The 12,151-nt window shown below is 42.4% G+C and overlaps 1 protein-coding gene across 2 annotated transcripts in view; it reads right to left on the bottom strand.

The window, feature by feature from the left end:
* LOC121541407 (DENN domain-containing protein 1A-like) overlaps nt 1–12,151 on the bottom strand; it is a 242,331-nt gene that overhangs the window by 15,946 nt on the left and 214,234 nt on the right. The window contains exons 14-20 of one of the 2 annotated variants that reach the window (XM_041850396.2): nt 7,027–7,128; nt 6,772–6,859; nt 6,131–6,171; nt 5,811–5,882; nt 5,577–5,633; nt 4,787–4,948; nt 3,485–3,547 (exon numbers count right to left, since the gene is read on the bottom strand). In XM_041850396.2, the coding sequence (XP_041706330.2) occupies nt 3,485–3,547; nt 4,787–4,948; nt 5,577–5,633; nt 5,811–5,882; nt 6,131–6,171; nt 6,772–6,859; nt 7,027–7,128 (585 nt within the window). The remainder of the gene's footprint in view (nt 1–3,484; nt 3,548–4,786; nt 4,949–5,576; nt 5,634–5,810; nt 5,883–6,130; nt 6,172–6,771; nt 6,860–7,026; nt 7,129–12,151) is intronic. The other variant, XM_045208002.1, reaches the window with a different exon arrangement.

The following is a 12,151-nucleotide window of genomic DNA, read 5'->3' as shown; positions in this document are numbered from 1 at the left end:
GGTACCACTTGCTGTGCAGTAGCAGAGAGAACAGTCTATGAGTTGGGTGGCTGGAGTCTTTGACCATTTTTAGGGCCTGCCTATATTTTGGAATGGCGGATGTTGATTTCGGGAGGCTGCCATCACGGAAAAAGGAACAAAACACTTTTTCTGTTAGTTAACTTCAACGAATCACGACCCGCCATATGATATCAACAGTGAAAACAGTTGGCTTCTATTTAAGCGATAGTTAGACTGTCAAATCAGTGTATTGGTGTGTGGCCAGCAACTTTTAAAAAGAGACCGCCCCAAATTATCAGTGCCAATGATACCTGCGTTCTAAGTCCTGCGACCCCCAATGATACCTGCGTTCTAAGTCCTGCGACCCCCACCGTGTATCACAAAATCAACAGAACAAAACCAAAGATATTGGTCTGTTTTAAGCAATTGATCTTGTGTCATCGTGTTCACTATAAACCTTTATACTACCACCAGTAATCTGAAGTGTACCATATATTATGAACACCTGCTCTTTCCTTTACATAGAATGACCAGGTGAATGCTATGATTCCTTATTGATGTCACTTGTTAAATCCAATTCAAATCAGTGTAGATGAAGGGGAGGAGACAGGTTAAAGAAGGATTTTTAAGCCTTGAGACAATTGAGACATGGATGTGTGCCATTCAGAGAGTGAATGGGTCAGACAAAATATTTAAGTGCCTTTGAACGGGGTATGGTAGTAGGTGCCAGGCATACCAGTTTGTGTCAAGAACTGCAACGCTGCTGAGTTTTTCATGCTCAACAGTTTCCTGTGTGTATCAAGAATGGTCCACCCAAAGGATATCCAGCCAACGTGACACAACTGTGGGAAGTGTTGGAGTCAAAATGTGCCAGCATCTTTGTGGAACGAATTCGACACCTTGTAGAGTCCATGCCTCAACAAATTGAGGCTGTTCTGAGGGCAAAGTGTGTGTGTGTGTGTGAGTGTGTGTGGGGGGGTTGGAATGCCATTGAGGCCAGGGGTTTTCCCCGTCTGAAAGGAAACGATTGCCAACCATAGTTTGTCCTGTGTAATTAGGCCTTCACAAGATTTTTTGTGTCACAGATATACTGAACAAAAATATAAACCCAAATGTAAAGTGTTGGTCCCATGTTTCATAAACTGAAATAAAAGATCCCAGAAATGTTCCATACGCACAAAAAACGTATTTATCTCAAATTTTGTGCATAAATTCGATTACATCCCTGTTAGTGAGCATTTCTCCTATGCCAAGATAATCCATCCACCTGACAGGTGTGGCATATCAAGAAGCTGATTAAACAGCATGATCATTACACAGGTGGACCTTGTGCTGGGGACAATAAAAGGCCACTCTAAAATGTGCAGTTTTGTCACACAACACAATGCCACAGATGTCTCAAGTTTTGAGGTAGCGTGCAATTGGCATGCCGACTGCAGTAATGTCCACCAGAGCTCTTGCCAGAGAGTTGAATGTTAATTTCTTACCATAAGCCGCTTCCAACGTCTTTTTAGAGAATTTGGCAGTACGTCCAACCGGCCTCACAACCGCAGACCATGTGTATAGCGTTGTGTGGGCGAGCGGTTTGCTGATGTCAACATTTTGAACAGCGTGCCCCATGATGGCAGTGAGGTTATGGTATGGGCAAGCATAAGCTACGGACAACGAACACAACTGCATTTTATCAATGGCAATTTGAATGCACAGAGATAACGTGACGAGATCCTGCCGCCATCACCTCATGTTTCAGCATGATAATGCACGGCCCCATGATAATCCAGGCTCTGTCGCAGCCGGCCGCGACCGGGAGACCCATGGGGCGGCGCACAATTGGCCCAGCGTCGTCCAGGGTAGGGGAGGGAATGGCTGGCAGGGATGTAGCTCAGTTGATAGAGCATGGCGTTTGCAACGCCAGGGTTGTGGGTTTGATTCCCACGGGGGGCCAGTATAAAAAAAAAAAAAAAAAAAAAAAAAAAAAAAAAAGATCTATTCACTAACTGTAAGTCGCTCTGGATAAGAGCGTCTGCTAAATGACTAAAAATGTAAATGTAAATGTAAAATGTCGCAAGGATCTGTACACAATTCTTGGAAGCTGAAAATGTCTCAGTTCTTCCATGGCCTGCATACTCACCAGACATGTTTGGGATGCTCTGGATCGACATGTACGACAGAGTGTCCCAGTTCCCACCTATATCCAGCAACTTTGCACAGCCATTGAAGAGGAGTGGGACAACATTCAACAGGCCACAATCAACAGCCTGATCAACTCACGCTGCATGAGGCAAATGGGGGTCACACCAGATACTGACTGGTCTTTTTTTTAAGGTATCTGTGACCAACAGATGCATATCTGTATTCCCAGTCATGTGAAATCCATAGATTAGGGCCTAATGAATGTATTTCAATTGACTAATTTCCTTATATGAACTGAAATTCAGTAAATCTTTGAAATTGTTGCATGTTGCATTCATATTTTTGTTCAGTATAGTTTTTGGAGATGGATATCACAAAACTCATCGTCAAGTGAGGTTGGAGGAACTTTTGTTTAAAAATATTTGTGTGGTGAGGTAAGGATTTCTCCATCGTTTTGGTCGCGTTTCTATATTAAAGGCTTAGGAAATACTTTTCGCTGTTATCCATCCAATTTGCTCTGTTTTTTTGAGAAATGATACCCATTCTTTCATGAATAAGTTCCTCAAACTCCTTTTGTTTTGCGTGTAGATAATTCAGTGCTTCTGTAGTACATTTATCAACTTAATTGACGTGTAATATTAGGATTTTCTATTTCTGTTGTAAATCTATTCTCTGTTGACCGATACCGTTTTTGTGTTTGGGATGAAAATGTAATCGAATGGCCTGTAAATGCACATTAAAAGGCACCCCATACGATAAGTGGGTCTGCTGAACCTGTATTGTGCAAGAAAAAGTCTTATAAATTCCTTCGTTTTTGTTAAGAAAGTAGTGTCATTCAATAAACCCTGGTTCAATTTCCAATATCCCCGTCCAGCAGCCATGAGGTTTAGTAACTGTTAAAAAAAGCTGTGCGCCAGTGGTTGGTGGACACGGCAAACCCACGACACGCAGTAACACAGGTGCGCGCATGCGTATGTGCACACATACATACACAGATATAAACATACGTAGACACGCATCTACACACAAAGGAGGTAATACACCCACACTCAAACAGAAGAAAGGTTTCAGGTTAATGAATGCGTGTGGATTTGTCTTGCCAGTCAATGTTATGTTAAGACAAAGGTCATCCTGTATGTCTGAGAGAACAGTCTGAAAGATGGGACATATCCACAGCGCATAGTCAGACAGTATGCCAGTCGGTGAGCTTGCACGCAGACACACACACACACACACACACACACACACACACACACACACACACACACACACACACACACACACACACACTCCAAACCACAAACTAAGGTGCCAAGGCCAGTGATGAGCGGTAGAGGGGGGAGGTACTTACGGGCTGCGAGTTGCCGCACTGGAGACTGGGAGGATGGGGACGAGGGGGAGGGGCTCGGAGTCGCTGCACCAGAGACACCCAAGGGTCACACACACATAGCAATGGAAGGACATGATGATGTACACACACACACATAGACACACACACATAGACACACACACACATATACACACACACATAGACACACACACATAGACACACACACACATAGACACGTAAAAACACAGACCACCACACAACCATTACACAATTACACCACAACATCAACTCCACACCATATGCACACATATAAGAGCCACCACAATATCTTACTTCATGACAACAGTTGTTGCTAGGCCTTCCTCTTACAAAGTATCAGCTAATTGACACTGTATCCCCATTGCCGATCACAACGCCTTTCCAGAACATTGTCCTAACGTGTATGAATGTGTGTGTGTGTGTATGTGTGTAAGAGAGAGAGAGAGAGAGAGGACGTGTGTGTGTCATAATTATTCAGCGCTCTAATGAGAGGAATGAGAGATGGATGGATGGATGGTGCTGGGAGCAACACCTGAAAGACATTGTCTCTCTCACTTTTCTCTCTCCCATCTCTCTCCACACTAATTAGTGGAGTGGTTTAACTGAGAACCAATGTTATTATTATTATGTTTAGAAATGTCCATGTGATTTCATACTAGAGAAACCGAACAAAGACATGTGCAGGGCAGAGATGAAAAGGAGGAACTACGGAAGAAAAGGAACAATGATGGAGAGGAGCGGAGTGGCGACTCAGAGACATGCACGACAGAGCGGCTGAAACAGCATGACAAATGACAAGGAACGAGTGCAACAGAAGAGATGGAATGACAATGGCAGAGTGATAGTGACAGTGATTGTGAGGGAATGATTGAACGGACAGCAGCATAAGGAGGACACTCACACTGTGCTAATCAGATAGAGGTACAGTATATATTTCTGTTAATGATGACTGTAAATAGGAAAGACTGGGGGAGACTTTTCTATAGACATCTGTTACACAGAAGTGAATTGACAAGCTGAAAGGAGGGATGCAAAAGGAAGAATGTAGGATATGGGACAAGGCTTTTAAGAGGATAGTGTTCCTAAATATAGGAGCATTGAAAGTCAGTCTGACAGATTGACAGTCAGGGAGGAGAGATCGGAGAGTTGAAGATATGCAAGGTTTTGTACGCGGCTTATGTTTTTGTAGACTTACAGTATGTAAGCAGCGTACAGGAGGCATTAATACACACACGCTTAGATCTCAGATCTCAGAAACTCATCCCACCCCCCCTCCTTCCCCACCTGTAAAAAGGGTGCTGTGATGGGCCGCCGTTCGTCCCAGTTGTGGGCACCGTCCTTCCCGTCGGCGGAGGGGGGCAACCCGGCTGTGGTGCCTTCCTCCCCGGTACCCGCTCCTGTGCCACCTGTGTCTGCTGTCGAGGAGTAGCCGTTCTCTGCCAGCTCCTGGAGAGGGGAACAAAAAGATGAAGGAGGTTGACATGGCCAGAGGGGGTAGTGGTGGTGATGGTCTCTGTGGAGGGAAAGGGGGAGGTCGAGGGAGGAGGCCCTACAGGGCTATAGTGGAGGGGGGGATCAGTGCCAGGGGGGCATATGTGAGGGGTTCGGGGGTAGTGGACGGCTAAAGGAGGGTAAAAATAGGACAAATAAAGTGCCAAAGAGGATTTAAGGAATAGGGCCAGATATGGAGAAAGAGTTTGAGTGAGTGAGCGTTAAAAGGAGAGAAAAACAAGAGTGAGAGTTTTGAAGGAGGAGAATTGCGGCAGGAGTAAAGAGGGTCAAGTTGAGAGGTCAACAGAGGGTTAGTTTGAGAGGTGAACTCACAGTGGAGGGAAGAGTGAGTGACAGCCCGGTGTGGGAGAGGAAAACCATCAGTGAGTGATTTATTTAGCCCATTGAGTGGCAGCGTGTGTGTGTGTTTGCATGCATGTCTGCTTGTGCATGTGTGTGCGTGTGTGACAGTTGTGTTCTGTAAAGTTATTAATCAGCCTGTGATTTGGGCCAAAGATAAATATCAATTTTATGTAGATCAGATTTAACAAAACCCAAACACTGAACACAGAGAACTACGTACCTTTTGTTTTAGCCTGCTCTTGACTTCCTTTATCCCCATCCTGGCATGATCTTTAGCCTTTGGAGGAAAAACACAGAGGGGTTTACTAAACAGATTTTGTTTCTGTTGTTGTTGATGTAGGGAGTCATCTTGCAGAGTCTACCTTTAAAGTGGCATCAATATGAGACAAAGTGAACGGTAGTGAAATATTTTGGGAGTGTCATGGTGTAATAGTCGTGATAGGAGGACACTTACAAACTTATAGACCGTTTTCATGGCAGGGTTAGCCTTGGTCCTCACTGTGTTGAAGATAGCACCGCCCCCTTTCTGTTGGAGACAAAACCATTGTTGGCAGCACGGCTAACAGTTGTACACCAACAACAGCGGTAGCCCAGAGAGCACAACCCAAAATAAGTTGTTGCAACATCTTGTGCTCATAGGGAGACAGGTTGTTTTTTTTAACATGAAAATCCAAAAGGTTTGAATTATTAGCATGAATGTGAGTAAAAAAATATGTATACTTTGAACAGCGTGAAAGATGGGTTAGAATGCATTACTTGTCTTTGAAGACCTACCTTGACTGTGAACAGCCACTGGTGGTAGTTCTTGTCGCTGCCTGTGGAGTTAACACAGAGGTGAGGTCACAGGGATGAAAGGCACCTGTGGTGAAAGGTCAATGCCTTAACATAGTGGGCATTCTATATTCTATACAGGTTAGTCATGGGACATTGGTTAGCATTAGGGCCATTGACACTCCCACTGCAATAACTGGCTCGTGGTCAGTAGGCTTGAAAAATGAGTAATTTCAAAACGGAGAATGTCAATATAATAATAATAATAATAATAATATGCCATTTAGCAGACGCTTTTATCCAAAGCGACTTACAGTCATGTGTACATACATTTTTACATATGGATGGTCCCGGGGATCGAACCCACTACCCTGGCGTTACAAGCGCCATGCTCTACCAATTGAGCTACAGAGGACCAATGAGCATTCTTGTTGGACCAGTTCAGGTAGCAGCCTACCTCAGTTTCAAAACGCTGCCTACTGTTTCTTGCCTATTGAACACGACCGTGGTTTGTGGTAAGCATGCATTGTGGCACACCAAATGTCTGCCAGTCCCCAAAGATAAAGTAAATGTGCTTTGAGACCTAGTGAAATGACCTAGTAGAAATGTTTTATATGGTTGTATTCAATGTGTGCTGCACACACCTGCATACTCTCCCATGTTGATCTCATCCTCAAAAACATCCCTGAAGCCCTCACCAGCGTTCAGAAGTTCCAAGCGGCCATCGATGAACTACAGAGAGGGAGAAAGGTTTATCCCAGTTATACAATGTTTCTTTCATTGATTCATGTAGGCAAATGTGATGAACTTATTCTGTTGTGTCACAATTACTATGTGTGTGTGTGCCTGTTATTATGTGTGTATGTGCGTGTGTATTGTGTGTGTGTGTGTGTGTGCACCTGTTTGAAGAGCTGCAGCTGGATGGCGTTCTGCAGGAACTGTCTCATGGCACTGGAGCGGTGGGTCACAAAGACCTCCTCACTGAACGTGATTGGCTCTCCCTGATGGTACAACAAACTTGGACCAATCAGCAGGAAGTAGATCTAGTGACATCCTGGATTTGGTTTGCCATTCAATGTATTTTTACAATTACCATTTCTAAAGTACGTGTTTGACATATCAAGAGATCTCTTGCTCAAATATGTTTTATTGAACACACACAAGAATGGTGTATAGGTACTTTGTAGGAAAGACAAGTATGCAATTCTTATATAAACATAAAAGAGCAGACAGATACAAAAAGACCCAGAGTTATAGGTAAAAAATTTATAATACAAAATAAGACATACAGAACAAGGACAGGTAAACAGAAAGAGGAGGGCAGATGTCACCCCCCATATCAATCCCTCCATCAACCCCACCTTCATCATCCATCAACCCCACCACCCCCTCCCCCTACTGCTCGGGTGACGGGGCAAGCACATGCCGCCCAATGGTAGATTAAAATATCACAAGTGAGAGTGTATTGAAATGTACAAATTCACAGTGCCGAATGGTCCAAATAAGAGAGGAGAGGTTGCCAGATTTGCCAAATCGCTGAGCTATAATTTGGTAGAGGGAACTTCCTTCCTTTTCCAAAACAACAAGATAGAGAGAGATGAGTTGTTTTGGGGGTTGGTTAATCTGTTTAGGGTTTCTGACACTCCCAGGATGATCAGAAGCGGGTCTGGGTCAATTAAAGTCTCCAGAACTTCAGAGAGGATCCTAAAAATTCCACACCATTAACCATACAAGTTAGAGCATAGGGCAAAGCAGTGGAGTAGTGTACCCTCTGCAGCATGACATTTATCACACATAAGGGAGTTATCAGGAAATATCCTATGCAGCTTAGTTTTGGAATAGTGTAATCTGTGTAACATCTTGAATTGTATGAGACGATGTCTGGAGTTAATGGAGCAGGTGTGGATATACTCCAAGCTATCTTCCCAGTCTGCTACAGAAATGTCGGTGTCTAGCTCTTCCACTCATTTTGTCTTAATGGCATCTGTAGAAGGTGTGCTAACCGATTGAAAAGCGTCATATAGACAAGATATCAGGTGGGACACATTTTTTTGCATCCGTCAAACATAGAAGGTTTAGCATTTCCAAATGTAGGAAGATGTTTTCTAACATAGTATATCAAGAGATATCAAGAGATAAAGAGATATAACATTTTGTTTCTCTTTCAATCAACTACTATGAAGTGATCTTGACTTCTATTTATAAAAGTTGAGAAAAACTTTTGATCAAATAAGCTGAATTGGAAACAAAACTACAGTAAATGTAATAAAGATAGTGTCCTTTATTTAGTTGTAGAGCATGAAAACCTATTTTCACCTCTAGATGGCAGTGCTGTGTAAGGCAACAGACAGCAGGAGAGGAGCTAGACCAGGGGTTCTCCACTTTTGTGATAGCAAACAACACAACACGAGTGAGATAAAAATAGCATAGAAAGAGTTTTACCATGACTTCGGCAGCGCATGGCCGGACAAACCAAGTATCGGGCCCTGGGAAGGAACATTTCAAAGGCCCACCTCTCGGCATTGGAGTGAAAAAATAATTTCCTGCAATTCTACACATTTTGTCATGGGGCAGAGAAATGTTTTGTTGTTGCATCTTTAAAGATAATATACTGCAATTCTACACATTTTGCCTTGAGGCAGAGAGAAGACCTTGCAATTTTAAAGGTAAATGTCCAGTGTTTCCAGATTTCTATGAAATATTTCACATAATTAATCACGATATGCATGAAATAGTTTTCCATCCAAAAAAATGGTAATTAAAGTATGTTAAAAAGCAACTTTTCTGTATTGAAATGGTGTGGGCATACCCCAACAACAGAATAGTGAGGGCGTATACTGGTCATTAAAAATATTTGCGTGAGTAGACCGCTGATTGGCCAGCTCATCCTCCTCAGGAGAATGACATCATCCTCAATGAGGAAACAGCAAGCATTTTTCAAAAGGTCTGTTTAAGATACAAGTTAGATTTTTTAAATTTATTTTTTTAAGTCCCGCACAGTAATCCTATTTCCCAAGTAAAAATATACTTTGAATGACCGATAATGTGACCGACCGGCTCGATTCGTTGGTCTTATGTGGCAAAACTTGAAATTGTGTTTTTTACATTGGATAAAAGTAGTAACTCAGAGCTAGAAAATTGGATATCATACACTACAGTTGAGGAACAATGGGAAAGTAATTCTGCTTTGAAAGTTGATAAACTTGTAACCTCACTTTTGAGAAAATGGCCCTTGAATGTTTTGGTAAACCTACTGGATAGCTCTTCTTTGTCTACACCCATTCAGCATCATTCACACCCTTTTAAGTTTTAGCCCCACATATCTATTTAAGGATTCACATGAGGCTATGTACTAAACAACCAAAGATTTCAAGACTAAAGGCTGGTTTATACTACGGGTGTGTTCGTACATTTTATCTGGAGTGCCAGAGTGTGCTCTGGGCGTTCGTAAACTCAGAGCGTTGTCAGATTGGCCATTCATAAATTCAGAGTGTTTCGCTCTCGGAGCGTTCAGAGCGCACACTGGACGCTCTGTACGAAAAGCTGGGTTGATCCGTGCATTCTGAGATAACAGCAGTCAAGCACCCAAGCTAACTGGCTAACGTTGGGTAGCTACTTCCAGACACAAATGAGAAAGCAGCTCACTCTGACCATTTTACTCACCCTAGCAGAGCTGGTTATGCTGTTTTTATGTTATCCAGAGCGTTGGTGACTGCAACTGTGTTGCTGGCATAAATGTAACTACGCTTTTTTGCCAACATTTACTGACACCGGCCATATTCAAAAGGTGTCGAGCGTTCGTAAATTTGTCAGTTATTCTGCGCTCTGGCACACTCAGACGAGAGTGCTCTGAAATCGGAGTAGATAACCAGAGCGAATTTACTAGCTATGTCTATCGACAGTTGTCGCAGTGACATCATAAACATCCTATTGAAATAGTTACTTGCATAGTGGAGTCTTTTGTTTAGACATGTAGCTAGCTAGCTAAACAATGAACCATAATCCCAACTCATAACGTTACTACCCTGTATGAATCTGCAGGTAGCTAACCAACCAGGTTCAATGTTAGCTGGCTAACATTAGGCTATAACTAGCAATGCAAATGGCTCTGAAATACAAATAATATTACTATACAGATCATACACGTAAAGTTAGCTAGCTAGCCAGCCAGCTAATGTTAGCTAGCTAGCTAACAGTACACTTTAACTTGAAATAAAAACAATTTTCTGACAAAATTAGAAACTTGTAATATCTGAAAATGTAGCTAGCTAGACTCTCTTACCCGTATACATGGATGGACGCTTCTCCCTCTCTGTCACGGATGCCATGGTTGCCCTTAGTTTGAAGATGTAATCTGGATACAGGTGTTTTATACAACAGCCTTCTGTGTGTTCTCTTTTTGACTCTGTCTGCATATTTGCAATCAAACACCAGAATTTTCTCCATCTCCTTAGCTTTCATACTCTAATTCCACTGATTTCAAAAGTCGGTCCTCCAGAAAGTGGAGAGCAACACTTATGCAGTTCTACTACGTGATATCTTTAAAAAAAGCTGTGTTAGAAGGGATTACCTACACATACTGACCAGCTCATATTATAGACAGAAGCATGCTACATGGCAGACCAATCCGAACTTATCTCTCGGCATGTCCAGCCCACTCATTATCTCAGCCAATCATGGCTAGCGGGAAGGTTGCTGTCTTTTTCTGTGGCTAAACCAACTTGGCTCGTAATTTAACAATTGTATTTGTATTTACAGATGGCATACAAGTTTGTTATTAAGGCACATGAAAGTTCACATGTTCTAGAAGGCATTTCTGACAAAAAAACACATTTTCATACAAAAAAAAGTTTACGTTCAAATGTCTATCCTGTGAAGTAGTGACACGACATACGCCTAGTTTCCTGAAACGAGTCACAAACATCACCCATAATATTTGTACGCTATTAAAATGCTCAGAATTGAAGAAATTGTACCTTTTCTCTCTAACTATCAGGAAGCCTGAAAGAACAGGCTGAGTGGGCGGGGAGCTTATATTCATGAGCTCGACTTCACTGACAGCTCTTTGAAACTCCCTTGTGGTCATTGCCAGGTAACAAGGTAAACAATGGGCCACATGTCATTGATGACCAGGTAAACAATCAGCCACATGTCATTCTGAGACTAAATAGTATGCCTCAACCCATTTTCTCTGCAAAATGCTCTCATGGTCAACAAAGCTGATCATGGACTGTTGGATAACTGACAAACAGCAGAAATACACAATTGCATTTCCATTGTTTTGTAACTAATTACAGAATACAGTTCACTGATACAATTCTTCACAATAATTAGTAAAGCCTGAGTCACCTTAGAAGCTTAAACATAAGGGAATGTACAGCATACAACAAGTGTACTGGACAATTTATTGGTGCCTCTGCATTAGCATTATAAATTATATGTTCAGAATTGTATGTATTGATCAAACGTTTATTTGATAATTTACAATAGGCCAGCATAGCCAAAATATTGATCAACATGAACACTCATGAGAAAGAAAGATGAGAAATAATGGTGAGACATTTGATATACAAAATAAATTAGAGCGATAAGTCTAATGTAGGCATCCCATTGATTCGTACAATTTGTAACACTCATCTCCCGTCCGAATGCTTGAAAAAAAAACTGTACAAAGCATCAAAATGTGATATCATGAAAATGTGAATTTACTTTGCCTTTAGGAAATGCAACCAACTACAGAGATTGATGGGGGGGGGGAGCGGGAGAGGAGCGGTACCCATGTACCCCACTTCAATCAAGCAGGCTTCAGTCACCCACTTGGCTTCAGTCACCCCCAAGATTGAAGCGGAAGACAAATCCAGCTATGGCCTCCTCCTTGTCAGGCCTCTCATATTGGGCAGACGGGTCCTGGGATGGGCAGCTTGCACAGCTTCCCCGCATATGACGCTGCATCAAGGGTGACCTCGTTGAAGAGTAGATCCAGGAGCCTGTCTATGTAGCCTGTAATGTTTTTGAAAAGGGAAA

Source organism: Coregonus clupeaformis, chromosome 27 (assembly GCF_020615455.1).
Source record: "Coregonus clupeaformis isolate EN_2021a chromosome 27, ASM2061545v1, whole genome shotgun sequence".
Taxonomy (NCBI): Eukaryota; Metazoa; Chordata; class Actinopteri; order Salmoniformes; family Salmonidae; genus Coregonus; species Coregonus clupeaformis.
The sequence above is the reverse complement of the archived record's forward strand: the minus strand, read 5'-3'. Positions and strand labels throughout refer to the sequence as shown.